This window comes from Dreissena polymorpha, chromosome 6 (genome assembly GCF_020536995.1).
Source record: "Dreissena polymorpha isolate Duluth1 chromosome 6, UMN_Dpol_1.0, whole genome shotgun sequence".
Taxonomy (NCBI): Eukaryota; Metazoa; Mollusca; class Bivalvia; order Myida; family Dreissenidae; genus Dreissena; species Dreissena polymorpha.
The window spans coordinates 113,891,120-113,915,957 of record NC_068360.1 but is presented as its reverse complement, the minus strand read 5'-3'; the positions used below and the strand labels follow the sequence as shown (position 1 = coordinate 113,915,957).

General features: G+C 34.4%; 1 protein-coding gene across 3 annotated transcripts; it reads left to right on the top strand.

The window, feature by feature from the left end:
• Positions 1–1,000: 1,000 nt before the first annotated feature.
• LOC127835307 (uncharacterized) lies at positions 1,001–24,460 on the top strand. 3 transcript variants are annotated; one of them, XM_052361665.1, is made up of 7 exons: positions 1,037–1,075; positions 20,597–20,665; positions 21,477–21,556; positions 22,199–22,267; positions 22,543–22,708; positions 23,434–23,664; positions 24,188–24,460. In XM_052361665.1, exons 1-7 carry the CDS (start codon positions 1,063–1,065, stop codon positions 24,412–24,414), a joined length of 855 nt encoding a protein of 284 aa, XP_052217625.1. In that variant the 5' UTR covers positions 1,037–1,062; the 3' UTR covers positions 24,415–24,460. The 3 variants fall into 3 exon arrangements, with proteins under 3 accessions (XP_052217626.1, XP_052217625.1, XP_052217623.1); XM_052361663.1 differs by lacking the exon at positions 1,037–1,075 and adding an exon at positions 18,143–18,261; XM_052361666.1 differs by lacking the exons at positions 20,597–20,665; positions 21,477–21,556; positions 22,199–22,267; ... (1 more) ...; positions 23,434–23,664; positions 24,188–24,460 and adding exons at positions 5,202–5,270; positions 5,891–5,959; positions 6,213–6,372; positions 8,106–8,336; positions 8,634–8,965 and having other exon boundaries at positions 1,001–1,075.
• Positions 24,461–24,838: the final 378 nt, after the last annotated feature.

The following is a 24,838-nucleotide window of genomic DNA, read 5'->3' as shown; positions in this document are numbered from 1 at the left end:
GAGGGTCTAGTTTTGTTCTTTTTACAATTGTAAATAAACGTTTTGATAAAAAAAAATAATATAAAATTTAAGCGTCTATTTGCATTTGCATGTTCCAATAGAAAGTATGGTATATTCAGTCAATTTGAACAAAGATTGCATCCAGAAAACAATTATGTTATCAACTTATTGACATGCTTACATTCCAAAAAATATAAGTTCTATAGCTTCACATTTAGTTTGACAAAAGGTGCAGATTGCTATAGTTGCCTTTCCGATTTTGAATAAGAAGGAGGTCGTACCTATGATTCTATGTGCAATTTTATATTGACTAAAAATACAATTATGCAAGTTCGTGCTCTTCGTTGCCGTTACTCATGCATTGATAAAATCATGCATTGTCTACTTTAACCAAACGTTTTTGCTGTTGGTGTTGATATAGCTTTAAAAATACAACGAAAAGTTCTTATAGTGGTATAGTTACGTATCAATGTGCATGTTGTTGTGCAATCTAAGTATAAGGCTTAACGAGTTAAATGCAAATGTGTACAATTAATCATTAGAACAGCAATAGCTTCATAATAGTAAATAGTACAATTGTAGAGGCATAATGGGATAACAAGTCAGTTTAATGCCGTATTAGAATCGAAATAATACGTGTAAGCCATAGTGCAAGGCCACTCTGTCGTAAGTTGCAATACATGTTGTAAATCAATCGTAGCCCCTACATAACTATACTTCCAAAAGTGGGTTATTTGACAACGAATGTTTACATACAATACCAATTTCTTACATATTAACAATAACGCATTCAACAGAATTGCATTTGTAATAACATTAACTTATTAGTGTTTGTTATGAACTATTAAAAAGGCACTATTTTTGACAATGCGTGATGATGTTCGTGTACTTAACAAGTCCAGGTCTGTTGAATGGCCCATATGTATCATATATCGTCACTTAAATTTTCGCCCGACCGATTCAGTTCGTAAACTTTGACATCCCTTATCTACTTTCATTGACATGTCAGTAACATAAGGAACGTGCGACATTTGCGTTATCGTCTCGATCTGGGAGTTTACAATGGAATTGAGAGGTATGTACAAGACATTTTCTGACTGAATTCGGAATTGTGGCATCAGGTCACACACCAATTCATTGGATACATTATGTTGATGAGTATAACATTAAATGAATTAATGTTATTTGACATAGATATGAAATTTAAATACGTGATCAAAGCAGAGTGTACGACTGTGTATACCGAACGATTTCATAAAATAGTCACTTTTTCTAGCCAATAAGCTTGATATTTTACGTTGTTCTGAGATGATTTGATGTCGTTAATCTAGTAATGAAGTAGTTGTCAGTTGCTGATAAGAAGTAGAAGTGGCATTAGCGGTGGATGTTGGTAGTTGTAGTTGGCTGTGGGTGGTTTATAGTAGTAGGAGTCGGCGATGGCTGGTTCGGGGAAATAGTTGTTGGTGGCTAGTTGTTAGATGCAGCATTTTACAGTGGCTTGTTGAATTACGCAGTTTCTGCATGTTAGTTTTGAAGAGCATTTATTCTTCTGCTGTCGGGTAAAATTTAGTCCGACATCTCAATCTCGAATATTGGTGTCGCTCATCCACAATACAAGGATGAAATGTATGTCAATGTTGGATGCGTAGTTGTCTTGGGTCCCATTAACCATAAAAGGTTGTGGCCACACATCTTTCAGATGTGTTATAATTCTGGTTGTGAATTCGGATAAATTAACACTGTGTAGCATTGATTGAGTACCAAACAGTAGAACAAAGTGTAGTTGTGCGTCTTCAGACGCTCTTTTTGACGTGAGTAGCGTAAGGACAACACATTTAATAAGGTAGCACAAACTATGAACTGCCCTTGTTGGGAAGACTGCATGTCTATTAAATCTACTTGACCACAAAAGTTGACTTCGCTGGTAAGGTTATGTTTGACCACAATCGGATTAGTCTTTTGGCGGGTTGTCTTCTCAATGCAGACTTGCAAGTTTACTTGACTAGTTCTTCTGAATCTTTTGTTATGATGGCGTTTTTCAAAACATAAATGTTTCAGCATTCTGTCTCTGCCCTCATGACCAGCAGCTTTTTGTGTCTTTTTGATGACAATCATCTGTTATTGTGCCATTGTAGACATGTTGATCACCAGAAAACGTTGGCTCATTGATCATCTTCTCGACGTCACCACCAGGCATTCGTTCTTCTGCAAAATTTAGAACTGTAATTTGCGTTTGACGACCGACAGACGCAGATAATCCTCTTATATTGGACATTTATATGGAAAGTTTGCGTCAATGCGTTTTATTACCATTTTACCTTCTAACATCAGTTTTTAACAGAGAGCAATATAAGTATGCACTTATTAAAATTAAATAACGAACTTTCACGCATTACCTCATTCTTTTTTAAGGGCCTTTAGTCAAACTGTGTACCTTTGAGTTTCGTAAAATTACTGACACAAATCATTTCGTGAAGCCCCTTAGTGAAACAGTCATTTCACAAAAATACTGTAATTGTTAACGAATTTTATGAAATCCCTTGTTTTCCAGATTTACTGTAACGTATACACAGACATATCAGTAATATAGAATGCACAATCACATTTATAAAAAACATTTTGTATGTATTACTCAGTAAACTATTAAAAACAGGAAATAATAATGTACAGCAAAACTATGTCACACGTTGTTGTTGGCATGACACAAAGGTTTAAATATTAAGTCCAAAAAGCAGTTGTCTGGTGTTTTCCCATCGATGTTACTGTCGACCTTTGTCACTAATTGCTGTCACGAGTTCGTCTTCAGGTGTTCTTTATTTGCACTCGTTACGCTAAAGCGCGAACGAACAAATCAATTATTCCCGGAACGGGCTATACGCTACTATACTGCCTTTCTATGTTTATGTTTTTGCGGCTGTATTTAAGTTATCCTTTTTTTTCTTAGAATCAAACTGTATGTTTGCCAACATCGGATAAAAATGTACATAATAAAAATAGCTAATGTAAATAAAATGAAAGCTATCCATAAATGTCGGTGTTAATTGCTATTCACAGCAAATGTTATTTTGCTAATATGCCTCCCGACAATATACAGTATAAAATCTGTGTTGTATTGCATTGCTCTGTGTATGTAAATTGTTTATTATGTATAGTGTACATATTATTCAAATATCGCAACTGTGGACTTTTCTCTCTCTCTCTCGAAAAATAAACTCAGGTTACACCTGACTACGACTACTAGTGATTGACATTGAATTAAATCTACTTATAAAGCCCAATACCTAAATAAGACTTCCCATTTTCTGTTTTCATCATTGTCTGCCGGATTCGTCATCTCGATATATAACTATTGTATATATACATGTAAAGACATATCCACTCCCCCCCCTCCCAACAAACTAGTTAAAATTGATTGTGTTTGAACACTCGACTTAATAGTTTCCCTTTGTATTGTGTATTATAGTATTGTATTATATGTTTACATTATGCATGCTATAGCTGATCAACTTGAACCGGATAATACTGTTAAAACCTGTTTTTGTCATGTTGCCCTTATTGTATACCTTGTATACTTGGGTGAAAATAAAGAGTTGTTCTGTTCTGTTCTGTTCTGTACACATTCAGAAGTGACGTCACTTTTTAAGATCTAGACATCATGAGTATGTCAACACTTTACACCAACTGTGTTGTAATCTATGTTCACGGTGGAAAAATGGCACGATTCTTTATAACTTGAAAACAGATGTAACATCTATAATGAGTAACTCACGTTAAAAGAACAAGCTGCATATTGATATCAATCAATATAATAAAATAATAAATCACGCAATTAAAAAAATGTAAATATACTGTGAAACCATTTATTTTCGACAGCACAAAATTTCGTCATTTTTATAAAAATTACGATTTCGTCAGCACTTAAATTCGCCGATTTCTGATTTTGAATTTAAAAAAAGGGTAAGTCAATATCCAATTTGTGTCTAATACATATTCGCGATCAATCGCAGTTGCGAAAATCGTGGTACGAATGCGGGAACACACTTGAGAATCACTGAAGGCGGTGGGGCCTGTTTGTCACATGCCAATTTACTAGTCTTTTGTTATCAAGGGACAGTAATGGACCCTCTTAATGTATGCCATTCACACGTTCATTGTTATGATTAGCGGACAAGTGGGATCGAATAACCGTTAACGAGTGTTTGTAACAACGAAGCCAATTGCCAATTAGTCTTATTATATTATTATAATTGCCATACCATCTTGGGTATGTGTTTAGTTGGTATGATTTTTATTAAAATGCTGTCAATACCATTTTAAAACTGTTTGTGTTATACGAAAGAGGTTCCAGTTTGTTAAGTGTTTTTTTTTCAAATAAAATGCTTTTTTATTCTGATATCAACATTAAAACTATAAACTCTATGTGTGTGTTTGTTCTTAAAAAGTAAACTACGGGTATATAAATCAATAATGTCAATAATTTAAAAATAAATAAATTGATACATATAAAATAGTAATAAGTGTGGTTAAACGCAAACAATCAAACAACAAACAGCAATTAAAATATTGTTTATTAATTTGTGATTAATACGTATGTTGATCACACATTGTCATCTTTTCATTTGGTTTATTGTCTTTCATCGGCATTCGCTGCGTGATGGCTAATATGCAACATCCCTGAAAAACACAATGCACCTAATGGGTAATAAAGTTATAAACAATAAGCGCTAATTTATTACCATTCTACATAAACGAAGTCAATGCATTCGATACAGCTGTACTGCACATACGTTTTAAAGAAGTGAAACGTGTCAGTTAAGTACCTTGTGTAATCCACATCCCTTTGTGTCAAAACCGGATTAATCTTGATTACGAAACAGCAGTGAATGTGTGCATGGATTATGTTGGAATTTAATGCCTCATGTCTACGGTTAAGTTTTAAAATATTGTTCAACTTAGTGTTTGTTTTTGTTCAAACATAGAGCATGATTGTTCGTTAGATCTTAAATTCGCCGATCGGTCGACTGATGAAATTTATGAAAATTAATGCCTGACGATTAATAATGGTTTCACAGTATAATCAGTTAATGAAATACAAAACTAACGAAATCTGACGTCGGTATGCGAATTGCAATAAGATTTTAGCCATGACGTGTAATTATTGATTGCAATTGTCATTCCTTACTAATGTCTATATATTTCAGCTCTGCTATTGGTATGTCATGGTGTGCTTATCGCCGGGAAAAGCCTCACAGATACTAGACAAGCTTCAGGCAAGTAAAGATCAAAGTTGTAAAGATCATGCACTGAAATAGCAAAATTATACAATGGCTTAGCAAAAATATTTGCATATATTTGTATCGTTGCTCTTATTCACATTTGGACATCGCAATAAAAAAAGTTATAGGAGAAGAAGAGGCATTATAATCTGCAGCAGCTCAAGATCAGCATCAGCATTCTCATCAGCGTCTTGCTCCTTCTCCTCCTAATCTTTATTAAAAGTATGATCAGCATCATCATCACCATGATCATCATCCTCTTCCTCCTCCTCCACTCAGGGGCGGCGGCGGCATCATCATCATCAACTTCTTCTTATTCATCATCATTATCATCATCAGTATTATCATCAACAACAACATCATCACTGTAATAATCACCATCACAATCACCAACTCCAGCATAATAATAATAATAATAATAAGTGTAATAATAATAATTATAATAATAATTATTCATAAATTAATAAATATAATAATAATTGTTATAATAGCAACAACAGCAAAAATAATAGTAGTAATACTAATAATACAACAATAATAATACTTATTATACTTATAATTATTATTATTATAATCATTATACAAATTTTAAACATAATGTATTTTTTTTTTAGATATGTCTTTATGAAACGATATCAACAAATGTGTCAACTGATTACAGAATGGGCTGTGCCACCCCGCAGGTATAAACGAAACTTTTATACTTATGTTGTTTCATAAATCGTTTTCTATAAACAAATATTTACATGAATATATCGTATATACTGTGCGGCAGCTGGTAGCAAAAGGGCAAGTGTCGTTATGCTATAATTTAGTTGTCCTTTTTGTCATCAATTTGCATTTTAAACTAATTATGTATGTAAGGAAAATTTAGGTACGGAAGTTCATGCTCGCGATTTTGTCTCTTTCCTGTTATTTTGTATTTGAACCGTATAGGTGTGTGACGGTCAAGTGCTCATTGTGGGTCGGAGCGCACGTGCACGCGAGCAATTTGTTCATAAGCGCGACGTGACTATTGATTGTTGCATGACAAACTTTTGTAACCTACCATCCTCGACAAGCACCATGCCTTCGTCTACAATGACCACCACATTAGGTTCGTTGGACGAAAAGTCGTTTGCAAAAAAGTGTTCATATATAATTATATCTTAATATATACAAGCAATATTCAGATTTTGGTATACATGTAGTTTCAATATGGAAGCGTTTAAAATTGGAAGTGTTGGTAGTTAATTGTAATATATACGTGTTCTATTGAATCATTAGACGTATGCAATTTTTTAGTTGGTCGCGTTAGCGGCCGACTAAATTTACAGAGCATATTTTGCAAATCAGTATGTGCATAGAAGCCTTAGCTACGGTAAAAACCGCAACTCACTCTGCTAGGGACGATTACCGCTGCCTGTCTGCAGCAGACGACAAATGATTCTGCTCTAGCAGTGAGTGTATATACCAGCTTGTAAGACGACATTGGCCAGTCTAGTGTTTATCATTGAAATCTGTACATATTGGCTGCTTTCAGGGAAAACGGGGCTTAATGCACGTCAAATAAGATTAGCCTGTGCACACTGTTTAGCCAGTGCAATGCGCACAAGCCAATAAAGGATGACAACAGCGATTAACTTCAGTGTCTTCAGCGCTTTGATTTCTTTATGGTTCTAATCCATTAGAAACTGGTTACCGTAATTGCAACTTTTACGTTCGAAAATTAACGCACTTTTTGTCCCCTACCGGTTTCACCGGAGGGGACTTATGGTTTGCGGTCTGTGTGTCCGTCAGTCCGTCAGTCTGTCACACATTTCTGGATCCTGCGATAACTTTAAAAGTTCTTAATATTTTTTCATGAAACGTGAAACATGGATAGATGGCAATATGGACATTATGCACGTCACTTCATGTTGTTCCTACGTAAAGAATTATGGTTGCTATTGCAACAAATAGACTAGAAATACTGCTAAAATGGTGTTTTTTTCTGGATCCTGCAATAGCTTTAAAAGTTCTTAATATGTTTTGATGAAACTTGAAACATTGATAGATGGCAATATGGACATTATGCACGTCATTTCATTTTGTTTGTACATCAAAAATTATGGTTGCTATGGCAACAACTAGACTAGAAATACTGCTGAAAATGGTGCTTTTTCTGGATCCTGCGATAACTTTAAAAGTTCTTCATATTTTTTCATGAAACTTAAAACATGGATATATGGCAATATGGACATTATGCACATCATTTCATTTTATTCATACGTCAAAATGCTGGGTGCTATGGCAACAAATACAAAAAAAATCAAAAAAATCTGACAATGGTGGAATTTCTGACAAAGGTGGAGCCGGGAGGGGACATATTTTGCTTGGCAATAGTCTCGTTCTTCAAATTTTTGAGAAGCGGATTCAAATCCATCATAGGCATCACGTTTTATTTTTATAAAGACAACGCTCTGTTTGATTTTCGTGACAAGTGACGTACATCATAAACGAAAGTAAAATGTTTATACTAATGTTTGTTCACAACGTTCATGGAAATTTGAAAACATTAACAAAAACAAATATAATCATTACGTGTGATTCCTCCGAGTGAATGCGATCATGCTTGCGTCATTTATTCAATTTATTACCTACAAACTAGGGGTCCAAATTATATAGAGGTAAATGAATGAACAGACGGTTTGCAAACAGTTACACTTTATTTTGTTCTTGTGATGAATATTTAAAGGTAGTTCTATATTAATATAACCCAATCAAACGACAAATATGCTGTTTAAATGCGTTTATATAAGATCATTATATTATCCCAACGCATTGTATCAATCATCATCTGTATTACAGCCCCCACCACACTGCACACCTTTATCCAAACATGTGATGTCTCAAATGGTTACATTCAACTAAACGACAATCAAGGCAGCACCATACTATGCGTAAAGGTTCACAGCGATTCGAAAAGGTGGGATATTGCAAGACGACAATGTCGTCATGAAGGTGGGGATCTAGTGGTTTTAGATTCGCCGCTGAAACTCCACTTGCTACAAATCGAGCTTACAAGCATGGGACTAGATGGTAGATTTTACACTGTTTTTCTGTTAAGTACCTTTAATGGTAAAATATTACTTAAATAATGGCGCTGTGTTGATGTTGTTGATGTTAAAAAACAGCGTAATATCTTTTGTAAGATGCTCGAGTCTGCTTGTTGGGAGAGGCGTATGAGTTACGTTTTGTTGAGATTAAATGCCATTTATCACACTATTTTGAACTTTAGACGAATATCTTCAATATCATTGCGATCGTTAGGGTACAGATATAATTCATTCCACTTATTGGGAATCACATGTACAATAATGTGAGTATTATTTTTAGATGGCGCAATGTTCTGGATTGGTGCGCAAGAGGATGGTGCAATTTACTGGAATGGTGCCCACGGAATGCTGCAACCTCTACCTCGTCACTTCATCTGGGCAAGCGGACAACCGGTTGATATGTCTAACGGATGGGCACCGGGGCAACCGGAAGGTTACTCTCAGCACTGCGTAACGATAAACCAAGTGAGCGGCTATACACTGCACGACAACATATGTGGTTGGTTTCACAAATTCATATGCCAACGTGTGTAGGGTCTCTTACGACATCCAAATCGGTGATTTTATAATCTGGCAAATAATTGTGATTGTTATAAATTTTCACCAAAAGAAGTTTCTGTTTTGTAAATTTTTCTAAAATGCATTCATTTATAAACGCGACACAAATATGCGTAAGTTTGTGACATTTTCGGAAATGTTTATGTTTTTATACATAGGTACATTTAAATAGTTGAGTATAACACTAAGACATTTATGAATTAAAAACATTTTGGTAACACATACATTTTTAAAAGTGTCGCAGTTATTGTTTATGCATACCAAGCAATAGTATGTATTATACCAATAAATATTAGACTGTCCCTTAAGCTTTGAGATAAAAAAAAACAACAAGACAAGAAAAGTCAGCATGTACGCAACTCCGCTCTTTAAACAGTATTTTTACCGCGTTTGAGAGTTTAACAGTTTCGGCGAAAGTATCTAATAGTGAGGCACATCACTGTTGTAAAGATAATTCACAAATATAAATTTGATACATAAATCCAAATTAACGCGAACGCGACGCATTACCATGCGGGTTAACCTATATCATGAACCAATCATAAGTTTAACTATTCATTTAACAAAGAGAAGTTGTTGAAATGTGAATGTTTGCTCGATACGCACTTCATAGAAATTCACTCACCTTTATAACTATTCATCAAATTTTGAAATATTGTTGAGTTCAAAAATTAATATATTACTCGCTCCGTTAAATACATACAGATCGCGGATCCGTAATTAATACGGTTTCCGCTTACCGATAAGAACGACACGAGTTTGTGCCCAAATTTGAGAGTATGGCGTACCACTTTTGTCAAAAGTCAACAAAACCTACAGGGTAAAATGAGAAAAGTACTTCGACGTACTATATGTAGGTCGAAGTACATTTTATTTGTACTTCGACGTACAAAATTGTACTTCGAGGTACAGTTTTTACCGACCCTTGAGTGTTAGCCAATCAGAAGACGCCTTACATCTGTTGCTTTGATCCGCATGTAAAATTGCATTAATATATAAAAAGTAACGATGTCTAAGCGTTCTGAAATCCTAAATAACGACTAATTATTAACTAATCTATTGTTGACCTCAAGTACATGTTATTAATAATTATAACTGTCGCCAGCTGAGAATTCTGATAATAATTTTACCTAACATCACTGTTTATTTATTGACGAGGCGTAATCATTTGCCAACAACAGCACAAAACAAGTCAATCTGTATTTTTCTAAGATGCTTTATTGTCATGAATTTAATCGCAATGATAAAACATTAAACAGTGATATTTCCTCTTTTATTTTCAATTTCGATAGTTTTATTCATTTTGTCCTCAATTAAAAAAGAGATTTTAAACATTTATTATGACTAAATCTGAAGGAAAAGCGGCTCAAGAGACGAGTGTTATGATTGCCTGTTCAGAAAATTTGTACGTCGAAGTACAAACATGTACGTCGAAGTACAAATTGTACTTCGGGGTACAAATATATACTTCGAAGTGTGTTTCATATTTGTACTTCGAAGTACAATTTATGTACTTCGAAGTACAAATTGATGTTTACCAAGAAGGCTACATTGACTTTCGACCCAAATAGTACGCCATATGAGAGCGCTCACTTTGTCTTCCCTTAATGCGCCTGGTACTAACAAGGAAACAGTTCCGAAAGTGTCTGAATAAGAATAAGTCTATCAAATCGGTCGAACTAAAATAAATAGGTTTAAACTTAATCTGGATCATGTTGACACCACGGCGCAAAATTGTGCGGTCGTTTTCTCTTACGTTTCTTATCTGCGTTGCATGGTCTTCTCTCGCCATTAGCCTTATGCCTCGGTCACACTATCACGAATCAGAGCTACGAATTAGCTACGATTCAATCGGCTACGAATGACTACCAAATTGTCAAAATTCGTAGGCCGCTACGAATTTCAGTACGGAGCACAAAGAAGTGACTACGGACTTCGACGAGTCTGCCATCAAAATGTTGGAAAACGAACAAGGAAAGGTACGGACTGCTACTGATCGACGCGATTTAGTACGGAGCGCCACAAATCGGTACGATCAAACTACGAATCCGCAACGATCTAGTACGATTAAGTACGATGCTACGCGAATCAGTACGATCTAACTTCGGATCCGCTACGGTGTAGTACGGGTAAGTACGAACTAGAACGATCCGCTACGAAGCAGTGGGAGGTAGGAACGAACTCAGATTGAGACACAGAATGCCTCCTAAAAAGAGAACATCCAGGAGGCAGCAACAGCGCGTAACATAATTAATGGAATCAGCCGTGTCTGGGGAAGAGTCTACCTCCTCCATCCAAAACCAAAAGCCGGGTCGTCTTTAAAGCCGGTCTCTTATCCACCACCTCCTTTTTCTTCTCTGACCTGATAAAGTATGTAATTATTGATGTACAAATAAAGATTATGCTTAGGAAAGTTTGATTATTTTTGTATTTTATTATGTCGGCTATTAATTTAACAATTATTAAATCACGTAAAAGTAAGAGCAAGATTCAAAAGACATATGACGCAGACACTCACCTGCAAAAAATGTATTACTAGTTAGTTCAAATTCTAATATTTTCAATATACTTCACCTTTAGCACAAAGCTATACTAGTTATACGATATTGAATCAGTATTACCTCTGTGCATATCGTCAAGCAGCTCGACTACGGCCTCTGCATTTTGTGCCATTTCAAGATCCAAGTGTAACAATTTTATCGCAAACGCAATTTGCTGGCGGTTCATGATTGTGAACTCAACAAATGCAAGTACGGTTGCTTTATAATTTAAATTATGTTTTTCAGTAGCAATTTATTGTAGTGGACCGTACATGTACGTACTGTTTCGTGCTGAAATGTAGTATATCGTACAAGATCGTACAAATTCCTGCCTATCCGTAGTATAACGTACTAGAACCGTGGCTTTCCGAAGTTTATCCGTGGAATAATCGTAGCTAATACGTAGCGTAACCGTACCGTTCCGTAGTTCTTCGTATCAATCCGTAGAAATCCTTGAAAATCTTTGGGCCTACGAAAAGGTACGGACGACTACGGTGTCGTTACGAACTAGTACGGTTTAGTACGGACCGCTACGGATACGCTACGGTCGATAAATTCGAAGCAATTTTTTTAACATGTTCAAAATTTGTCAAGACTCGCTACGGACATCCAAAATCTACTACGACTGATAACGGATCAAGTACGGAGAGCCACGGTCCAGTAAGGATAGCTACGAACTGTGCCGAAAAGTATTCGTAGCTCGTTAATAGCTCTGATTCGTGGCAGTGTGACCGAGGCATTAATGAGACTCTAAGGCTTGTGACGAGAATAGATAGTATTGTGTTTTTTAACATCAACATAATAAACACACGAACTGTTATAATAAAACGAAACAGGTTGAATGATTTTATATAAAAATCGCAAGAGGTATTTATACAAAAGGCTGCCCGATTAGCACAATGTTAATTTTTTAACATTAAATCATGTTTTGAATGCATTGTTTATAAACGTCAATACAACATGGGTAAAAGCTTACTAATTATCATAGAGCGTAAAAAAATAGAGTTTAAGTCTCCATTATACAAATTAAAATGAATGCATTGACATTGATAACAAACACAAAAGTAATTTGCACTATATGTTATGGCGCTTGTTAAACATTTTATGTTTTTGTTTTTGCGTGTTATGTCTTGACGGTTCTTCAACCAGATCAGTTTTGCTTACTGTTTTAAGCAGTGGGATGTTTGGCTCATGTGTGTATATTAAGTAAATGCCACTCACCGGTTTCAGAACACAAGATGTTTTCTCCCTTAAGTCTATTAGGTAAATATTCCTTAACCATTGGTATAAGGATGAAAAATTATGTGGTTCATCTGATTCCGCAAGCTTAATGTTCCTGCCTGTATACGCAAGCGTGTGTTTCGATGTATCGTGCCCAGATGCGCGATGCAAAACAATTCTTCAAACGGACCGATCGAACCTATGGAATTCGCCATATAATTCGCCGTGTTGTGTACAGAACTGATGGGGGAGATATCCATCAATTGAGACCATACGATGCAGATCAAGAGTAGTTATCCAAGCCAACATAAAGCCGCTTTGAATTTCTGTCAAGTTCATGTCAGTGCACGGCTGTTCATCAAAGTTGGCCAATGTCATCGGCAGAGTTCTTAGAGCGATGGCGCTATCCCATTTCACGCAGATGAAATGCATTTCTCGAGATGACTTGAGGTGATATGTTTGCTTGTTAAAATTGTATGGACGTGTCTACCAAAGCAACGAACGAGTGAAATTTTAATAATATCTAGAACAGCACTCGGAAAACGTGACTGTAACGCATGTATCAAAAGTTTACAACGTTAATTGTAGCTTTCTATTATATCAAAAGCAACAAGTCGTTCAATATATGTATATCTGTTATTAATATGAAATACGAAAAATACGTAAATCGCATAAAATCTAATGGTTAATAAATTTAATAAAAGAAGTATTAATTAGACTGTATCATAGGTACCACAGTTGCTATTGGCTTGCAGGCATATCCACTCAATATCTTCATGTATCCCGGAACTTGTTTATTCGCAGTGAAAGACACACTTTATCTGAAATAAAACAAACGAATAAGTTAGAGTCGGCGTGCGAGTTAGGCACAATTTTCCCGGTAAGCCATCCTCTCAGGAATCACTTGATGAATTTCACTTACAGTTTCAACAAGTGTTTCCGAATGACAACATGGGTCGTGTTTTGTACCTCCAGCTTGAAGTTCCTTACAATTAGGGTCATTTTACACTATGAAAGTTTCAAAGACAGGTTAAAATGTTTCGTTATTGTAGTTTCTAGTGAACTGCCCGAGGGATTCTATTCAAACGTAAACATTTGTTTTTACCAATATTGCAATCGACCCAAAATGCCAAGTTTGGTAACTGTTGTTTGACGTGTTTCAAAATTAAGGGCCTGTTTTATATGCTAATTATCAGCATAAGCACTTCATAAACAGGTTAACGTTTTGTCTTCAGTTTCTTAGAAATACCGTTCAAATTTAAAACATTTATTTTAAATATTGAAATGAGACCATAGGCCAGGTTTGATAACTTTTTTTATCAAATTTGTCAAAACTAAAGGCCGTTTATCCTTAGGCATTTTAGACATAATATAAGATATAAAGACAGCTAAATGAAACCCATTCAAACGTTAATGTTTTAATCAAACTTCATATGTATTTACATCATATCAAACCCTGAAAGGGATCGCGTCTGGGAAATGTGGTGTCAAAGTTAAGGTCACTGTTACGTACACAACAAAATTATGATTATTTAATAAGGCACAAAATAAGTTATTGTAAGAAAACTTACTAATTTTTCACAACATGTAGCTTGGGATTGTAATGGGCTTGGCGAGTCCAATGTCACGTTCAGTTATTATATGCAATATTTAAATATTTCTGCTCAAAATGTCACTTACGATGTTACAAAAATTGCCAAATGGATTCCGCTTTGTAAGTAAAGAAATATATTTTACAGATTGTCCTTACATAATTTACATACAGACCTACACAACTTGCATACGGGTTGGATTTAGTCAAGGTCAATGACAAATATAGTATGTGTGAACAAATAGCTTTACTAAATAACACATGAATAAACTGAGCTTTGGCAATCAAAATAAGTATATAGATCTCTAAAGGAACATGGCGGCGGAGAATTATTAATCATGCCGTGGAACATCAACGGTCTTAATGACAGGAAGGAGTCTTCATCCAAAGCTGTACATATCTTAAGCTGATATGATATATGTAATTTTTTATACAAATCGTAGGCAAAGAGTTCTTGTAGTATCAATTAGGGGAATATTCGAATTTTTACTTTTTTTTCAACAAATATCATCATAGAAAAGTTTGAAGATATAGTTGTGGACTTGTTGTTTATATTAAAGAAGAATTAGCGTATGGTAAAAACATGTTTAAATACCATTATACTAAAGTTATTTGTTTAAAACTTGAGCACACATTGGCTTATATAACAGATGATTGTTACATTCGTGCAGCAAATATATGACCCAAAATAATCCAGTATAATACAGACTTAATTGAGATATGTTCGAAATTATAGAAAATAATATTTCTTGTCTTCTTGAATATGGTAAAATATTTGTGTCAATAACTGATGTATATTTTTTTTTACCATCAAGGCCATTCTTTTTTATTGCGGATATTTTTCATAAATACAACTCAACGTTTATATTATTTATGTAACCTTAACCCATTTATGTTTAATGTCTATAAACAAAGGCCTTGGAAAACAGCGTGACCCAGATGAGAGGCCGCATGATGCGTCGTCTCATTTGGGTCTGCGCTGTTTGGTTAAAGGAATTTCTGTAAGAAATATTCTAAATATAGAAATAAATATACAAGCCATCCCTAATTTTTAAATAAATCGCTCTAATTTAAAAGGATGGGAGAGTCCAATAAGCTTTAATGGGTTAAATTACCGCCAGATCAATTCAATTCGTAAATTTTCATATTCCTTATCTAATTCAAAGACATGTATGTAGCATAGGATAAGTGAAACATTTTCGGTATCCTATCCATCTACGACTTGATAATAGAATCGAGACGTATGTGTGACTTCGTACACCGAACGCTCTATCAAAATAGTCAATGTTTAATGAAACACTCAACTAATGAAATCATTTGTAGGTATAATAAAATAAGCAGACATAGCTATTAATATGTAATTATTTATTTTAATTCTTTTCTTATATATGTACATTTCAGCTCTGCTGTTGGTATGTTCTGTTGTTATTATCGCCGGAGCAAGTCTCAAAGAGGCTAGACAAGCTACAGGCAAATAAAGACTTATCAAAATTGTATATAATACATAACGACATAATTCTTGCATTTGGATGTCTTAGGGCTTCGTCATTGGATAAAGAAGTCCCACTTACATACGCAAGACAAAACCTGGTTTGAAAACTGTTATCCTGAATATGCACGCAAAACAAAAGACTGCATTGAAGTATAAAGAAAATAACAAATATAGGATTCATTCATTTACAAGAACAAAATCGTTGCTTTGTTTTATTAGCTTATGATCCTTATATGTTACACATATTGTCAGCAACGAAATTAAAAACTTTTCTATTTTTGTCAATGGTTTACTATGCTGCGAGTGCTAAACAACGGACCCCACCTTTCAGCACTGCACTATTTTGAAGATTTGTCAAGATGAAGAGGCAACCTGTCTGTGAACCGGACCATCGGCAACAGTGCACAAGATTTCCAACATATGCGCTGTTGTTGAGCAGAAGAATTTCTTGTGATGCGCGGTAATTGTTATCTGGTTCAACAACGTTGAAGGAAAGTTCCAAACGCATGTCTGTCATAATTTATGATTTATTTCATTTTATTAATGTTTAATTATCCAAATATTATCAGACACATAAGTGCTTCCACTCAATGTTCTGCACATCTATTAATGAATTCTTGACTTACACACAACAGTATGTTGTAATTTATAAATATATATAAAGAGCAAATAAATGCATACATTTCTTGTCTTACCCTCTGCTTGTAAATGTACGAACATCCATGTAAATATCAGACCTTCCATTGTGAACGTTTAACTGCATCTTTCAACCAACAGCCTTGATGTTCAACTATTGTGTAGACGACGTAATTTGCATTTGACGACCGACAGACGCAGGTAATCCTCTTTTATCATTTCTGCTTTATGTTCCAAAAAATACATGTTGTATCAATCGGTTAAATACAACTACACAGAAATAATTCCCGTATAATGCTACTCGCTAGATTTTCAATTCCGTATTACCATACAAGCCGGACTTTTTTAATGACGTCACTTTGAATGCAGAAAATTATAAGAGCTTTCTAAGTTAATTATGAACGCTTAAACTCATTTTTTAACTTAAATGATTCAAAGCTGTATATAATAAAAGGAATATTACGCAAGTCAATTGTTACAAGTGTTTGTATCTGTCTCGTGTCTTGCTCTATTTCGTATCACACTTGAGGCTCCGCCTCTCGTGACATCCGTCATCACACAAGCCAATCGACTGACACAAACACATGGGACAATTGACAAGCGTAATAATCCGTAAATATTGGACATTTATATGCAAAGTTTGCGACAATGTGTTTTATGTAGTGCTTGAATAACATAGCCATCACTAAAGTCGAATTGTGGGCTCAAATTCAATGGTTGAGATGGATAAATGGCAATTAAATCGTTACCAATAACGAGTGCACCAATGGTGAATCAATTAGCAAAATCAATTACAAATAAATTTATTGTTTGTGGTATTTTAAAGGATCAAGACAAAATTATTAAGAATCCTTTAGATTTGACGCATCATATCATTAATATTTTTATTTGAACCTTTTTAGAATACATCATTAATACAAGTGGTATTATTATTTAATAATATAAATGCATAATATAAATAATGAAAGAACACACTGGAAACTGCTTACTTCAAAATTGAACTATTAGAACGAATTATTTAACGTGCTTCTACTTTCTTATTTAGATAATAATTCATTTAACTTTTTATCAAAATAAGGAAATGATAGTTGGCTAAATGTGTGTTGAAAATTGAGAGAGTTGGAAAATAATGTGTTAATTTTTTTATGGCATTTTTTAGTTCATCTCCGGAAAACAACACATTAACAGAACAAAATGTCGGGTTTTAATTTGTTTTTTGGTTCCTCTTTAGTTTTGAATCTCTGTGAAAAAGGATAATCGTATTTGATGCCTGCTTTGATTCTAATGACAAAGCAGGAGTTATCCGATAAACCGTTTTGCACACAACGTACATACATCTAACATCGCACATGTTTACAATAGCTTCCTAAGAAATAGTACAATTTTAAAGGCATACTAGGATAACAAGTCAGTCTGATGCCATATTAGAATCGAAATAATACGTGTAGGCTATAGTGCAAGGCCACTCTGTCGTAAGTTGAAATACATGTTATAAAATATAAATCAATCTTAACCCCTACATAACTATACTTTTAAAAGTGGGTTATTTGACAACGAGCTATTACATACAATACCAAGTTCTTACATATTAACAATAACACATTCAACAGAATTGCATTCATAATAAAATTAACTTTTTTGTTATGAACTATTAAAAAGGCACTATTTTTTACAATAAGTGATGATTTTCATGTACTCAACAAGTCCAGGTCTGTGGAATGACCAATATGTAACATATCATATCGCCCGACCGATTCAGTTCGTAAACTGTGGCATCCCTTATCTACTTTAAATGACATGTATGTAACAAAAGGAAAGTGCGACATTTACGTTATCGTTTCGATCTAGGAGTTTTCAATGGAATTGAGAGGTATTCACAAGACATTTTCTGATTTAAATCGGAATTGTTGCATATGGTCATTAAACAATTCTGTTGATACATTATGTTGATGAGTATAAAATTAAATGAATTTATGTTATAATAGTCACCTTTTCTAGCCAATAAGCTTGACCTTGTTCGTTGTTCTGAGATGACTTTATGTCGTTGCTGTAAAAATGAAGTAGTTGGCAGGGGCTGAAAAGAAGTAGAAGTGGCATTAGCAGTGGTTGTTGGAAGTTGTAGTTGGCGGTTGCTGGTTGGTAGAAGTAGCAGTCGGCGATGGCTGGTTCGTTGAATAGTTGTTGTTGGCTGGTTGGTAGTTGTAGTAGTTTGCAGTGGCTGGTTGGATAAAGTAGCTAGTTTTATTAGTATTTTTCTTCAGCTGTCGGGTGAAATTGTACACGACATCCCAATCTCGAATATTTGTGTCACTCGTCCACACTTCAATAATGACTTTAATATTAAGGTTGGATGTGTGGATGTGTGGGGTTCCATGTCGAATTATGGGTTGTGGACATAATTCTGTCAGCTGTGTTATAATATTGGTTGTGAATTCGGATATATTAACACTGCGTAGCATTGATGGAGCACCAAACAATAGTCTCGTTGTGCGACTTTAGACGCTCTTTTCGACAAATTGGTGTAAGGACAACTCATTTACTTAGGTAGCACTGGTGCACCATGAGTCATGTAAACTGCCCTTGTAGGGAAAACTGCATGTCTATCAAATTTACCTGACCACGAAAAATGACTTCGCTGGTAAGGTTTTGTTTTACCACAACGCATTTCTTTTCTGGGCCGGTTCTCTTCTCTTGGCAGACTTGCAACTCGACTTGACGAGTTCTACTGAATTTTTTGTTATGATTGCATTTTTAAACAAATAAATGTTTCAGCATTCTGTCTCTTCCTTCATCAACTGTTTGGGCCTTTTATTGACATCGGAAGTGCCTTCTGTTGTGTCATTTAAGTTATGTTGATCACTAGAAAGTGTGGCTCCTTGATAAGCTTCTCGACGTCACAACGCTGCATTCGTACTAATGCTAAATATAGTACTGATGACGTGATTTTGTGGAAGCAGTTTCAAATACGATTTGATTTTCAGGTCATCTATTATATAGTAGTTAACGTCTTTTGGGATCAAATGCTGCTGCATTGTTCAATACCTCTCCAATACAGCTTTTTAACTCAATCTTTATTTAAACGATGTTGTTGTTTTCAAATCGTACGGAGAAATGAACTCATATTATGTGCTAAGGGTTTATACTTCAGATATTTGCACATTTTGACAAAAACAGCCAACTTAGATACCCTTTGAACTGTCTTGCGTTTTGTCAATCAAAGTTTTCCTTTAAGCTTTTAATTATATGGTGTGAACAGAAATAATCGCAATACTTTAGATAGTTGTGCCATTTTTCTATAATACCCCTAATTAATGCAAATGAAGCAGTTGGATAAGAACAAAGAAGCGAATTAATATACCTTTACCTTTGCATCATTTTACCTTGTAACTACATTATTGAACAGAGAGCAATATAATTATACATTCATTAAAATAAAACAACGACATTTCAATCATTACCGAATTCTTTCTTAAGGGCTTTTAGTCATGCAGTGTACAAATGTGTTTCGCGAAATTATTGAAAAAATAATCATTTTCCGAAGCCCCTTAGTGAAACAATTATTTCACAAAAATACCGAATCGTTAAGGCATTTTATGAAATTCCTAGTTTCACAGATTAACTGTAACATATACACAGACATACGAGTTATATAGAATGCACAATCACATTTTTTTTAAACAAATATGTTTTCTGCTTTTAATTACTAAGAAAATTATTAAAAACAGAAAATAATTATTTATTGTATTTTAATTGTATTAAACAGTAAAACAGTAAAACACACGTTGTTGTTGGCATGATAAAAAAGGTTTAAATATAAGTTATAAAATGCAGTTTTCTAGTGTAAAGACATCATGATTAGGTCAATACTTTACACCAACTTTGTTATAATCTATGTTAAGGATGCAAAAACGGCACAATTCTTCATAACTTCAAAACAAATGTAAAATGTTTAACTCACGTTATTAGAACAAGTTGAATATTTATAGAATTTTATATATTTATATATAATTAAAAAAATTATACAAAATGCATAATACGAATTATACAAAAATTATGACAACAAAATTATACATGTAATCAATTAATGAAACACACAACTAAAAACAGCATTCTTTGGTATGCGAAATTAAATAAGAAGATTTAAGCCTTTAATTTGTAAACATTGTTTGCAATTGTCATTCTTTACGTATGTTTGTATATTGCAGTTCTGCTGTTTGTATGCTATGTCGCGCTCATCGCCGAGGCAAGTCTCAAAGATGCTAGACAAGCGTTAGGCAAGTAAAGTCTTATCGAAGTCGTATGTAAGAGACATTGACACAACACTTTTATTTGGATATCCAAGGGCGTCGTAATTTGATATAAAAACCCATTGATTTATCATCGCAACGAATTCATTGCTCGAAAACTATTGTTCAGAATAGTTATGCAAAACTAAAGACAGCATTCAAATATTTAAGTGGGTATGCACGATTTTTTCAATTATTTATGAATTTATATAAAATGTGTAAACAAACTTACTATACGTATATTTCAATATATATCAATATAAATATTAAGAAGAACATGTGTCGAAAAATGCGAAATAAGACAGATATTTAATTTTCAAATCGAAAATGTTTGTGAAGTCGAATTTGCCAGTATGTATATCATGCATGTACGATATGAATCTTAATTTAGTTTTACGGATCATTTTAATTTCCTGCAACGATATCTATTCATACGACACACGAACACTAACTCCGATCCTAATCAAAAGACGAATGCTTCGGTTATTGCAGGAAAATATGTACGAAATATCTTCTTCACAATCGGCTCGGGGCATTAACTTGTCTTTACTGCAATTTATGAAATTCTTCTTCAATGTGTATTTTTTCTTGCCTATTTTGTGTTATTGTAACATATTTTTATCGATATATTACATTTTAACACATATCAAAATCGTGCATACCAACTTTAAGAAAAGACGGCATCTCTTATTTGTCTATTAACAAAAAAAATGCGTTCCGTTTTTCTTAGTTTGTAATACTTATATGTACTAACATTTGTAAACAGCGAAGTACAACATATTTCTGATTTCATTTGAAGGTCTAATATGCTACGAGTGCCAAACAACGGACCCCACTTTTCAGGACTGCACTAGTTTAAAGATTTGCCCAAATGGAGAGGTAAGCGTTTTAAAAAAAAATGCGCAGAAAAATATTATTATGCACTAAATAAAAAGCAATGTCACAATGATTAAAAAAAACCTGACATCGTAATAATGCAACATATGCAATAGTAAAATAATTGCATATATTTATATAATTACGCTTCTTCACAATTGGACATTTCGATTAAAAAAAAATGTCAGTGCAAAGAGAGGCACCATCATGATCATGATGAGTGCAAGAAGAGGCACCATCATGATAATGAGGATAATGATGATGATGATGAGGAGGAGGATGATGATGAGGAGGATAATGATGATGATGATCATATGATGATGATCACGATGATCATGATGACGATAATGGATGATGATGATCATCAGCAACAGCAGAATCAACATCATGATCATGATCATCAAGATCATCATGATCATCATGATCATCATGATCATCATCATCATGATCATGATCATCATCATCATCATCATCATCATAATCATCATCATCATCATCATCATCATCATCATCATCATCATCATCATCATCATCATCATCATCATCATCATCACTACCGTCATCATAATAACGAAAATATATTTATAACAATAAAAAAGATATTGATAAAATTCACAATCATACTGTAGTATTAACATATTTTAGATATGTCTGTATGAAAAGAGATCAACAAGCGTGTCAACTGATTACACAATGGGCTGTGCAACCCCGCAGGTATAAATACGTATATACGTATTTTGTTTCATAACTCGTTGTCTATAAACATAAATATTGGCATTGAAATTTATTTATTTAAAATCGTATGTTTATTAATATGAGACACTTGCTATCAAAGGGGGGCAATTATCGTTACGTTTATATTCAGTTTGTACTTGTGTGTCGTTATTTTGCATTTGAAACTAGACATGTGTGTAATAGACTGCTTAGAGACGGAGATACATGCCCGTGGCATTGTCTCTGTCCCGTTAGTTTGTATATAAACCTAATAGGTGTGTAACGGTCAAGCGCTTATCGTGGGACGGAGAGCACGTCCACCTGCTTCAGAGCAACTTGTTCATGAGCGCGACACGACTATTGATTGTTGCACAACAAACTTCTGTAATCTACCATCCTCGACAAGCACCATGCCTTCCACTACAATCACCACCACTCTAAGTACGTTTGGCTTTATGAAAGTCTATTTAAAAAAAACGTGTAAATATATATTGCCGAATGAATATCAGCAGTGCATGGATCACAGTATTATTTCAATACGGTAAATTAATCATTGGGAGTATTATTCATTAATTGTTTTATACATTTGTCAATTATATGGACAATTCATGTTTTTCTTTATCTTCTGTCTATTAGAGACTGGCTCCCATACTTGCCACATTTGCGTTTGTAAATGCATTGTTCCTTCGAAGTTTTGAGTAGCGTTTGAGTGTCATGACAAGTGCCGTACTGCACACAGTGATTAAATTGTTTAGTCTTAACTATGTCGAAAACGAAAACGGGGGAAATTTAACACATTAGCAAAAAACAATACAAAAATCATTTTGTTTAGTCTTAATTATACCGAAAACGAAAATGGGGAAAATTTAACACATTTACAAAAAACAAGCAATAAATCATTAAGTATGATTTCATCGAATGTATTTGATCCTGCCTGCGCCATTTACATAATTTATAACATCCGAACTATGGGCCTAAATTAAATCATAATTTAATTAGCAGACTTATTGTTTGCAAACAGTATCACGGTGTCTTTTTATAGGAATATTTATAGGTAGTTCAATATAAAATAAATCAAATCAATTAACAAAGACGCTGTTGAAATGAGTTTATATAAAACCAGTATAGACCCCAACGCATGGTATCAATCATCATCTGTATTACAGCCCCAACCACACTGCCCACCTTTATCCAAACATGTGATGTCTCAAATGGTTACACTCTACTAAACGATAATCAAGGCAGCACCACACTTTGCGTAAAGGTTCACAGCGAGGCGAAACTGTGGGAAAATGCCAGAACACAATGTCGTCAGGAAGGCGGGGATCTAGTCGTGTTAGATTCGCCGCTGAAACTCCACCTGATCCAAATCGAGCTGACAAGCATGGGACTAGACGGTAGATTTAGCATTGTCTTTCAGTTTTGTTCTTTTAACTCATTTATGCCTAGTGGAATCTCCCATCCTTCTAAATTGGATCAATTTATTTCCAAAATTAGGGATGTCTAGTATATTTATTTCTATATCTAGAATATTACTTACAGAAATTCCTTTAAGCAAACAGCGCAGACCCTGATGAGTCGCCGCATCATGCGGCGTCTCATCTGGGTCTACGCTGTTTGCCAAGGCTTTCAAGACGCTAGGCATAAATGGGTTAATGTTAAAATATTAGTTAAGTTATGGCGCTGTGTTGATTTTTTTGTTTTTGTTTTGTCAAAAAGGCGTAATATCTTTGGTATGATGTTCGAGTTTGCTTGTTGGTAGATGCGCATAAATGAAAAATTGTTTAGATAAAATGCGATTTATCACTCTATTTCGAACGTAAGACGAATGTCTGCAACGTTATTGCAATTTTTATGGAACATATAATATAAATTCGACTTATTTAGAATATGTGTAATAATGTGACTCTGTACATTTAGATGGCGTCATGTTGTGGATAGGTGCCCACGAAATGCCCACGTTACTACCTTTACCTCGTCACTTCAACTGGGCAAACGGACAACCGGTTGATATGTCTTACGGCTGGGCACCCGGTGAACCGGAAGGTTACAATCAGCACTGCGTCACGATAAACCACGCGGGCGGCTACACACTGCACGACAACATATGTTGGTTTATTCACAAATTCATATGCCAACGTTTGTAGGGTATCTCAAGACATTGAAATCTGTTTAAATAAACTGGCAAATAATTGTGCTGAATGTTCATATTCAATAGAAGAAGATTCTGTTTTGTAAACATGGATTACATGCATTCATAAATAAATGAGACACAAATGCGCGTAAGTTTGCGACAGTCTGCGCAAAGTGTTATGTTGTTAGAAATAGGTACACTTTCGTATTTGTGTAGTACACAAGGGCATTGCTTAATTAAAAGCAGTCATTATACCATAAAATATAAAAAGAAAATTTGTTTTCCATTAAACAAGACAAGAGAGTTCATTGTTTACGTAATTCAGCTCTTTTAAAACAAGTATTTTGCCATGTTTGACCGTATCAGGTGCGGGTTGGCCTCAATGTGTAATCATAATAAAAAATACAGTTTTTAAACATTACTTGAAAATAGTAATT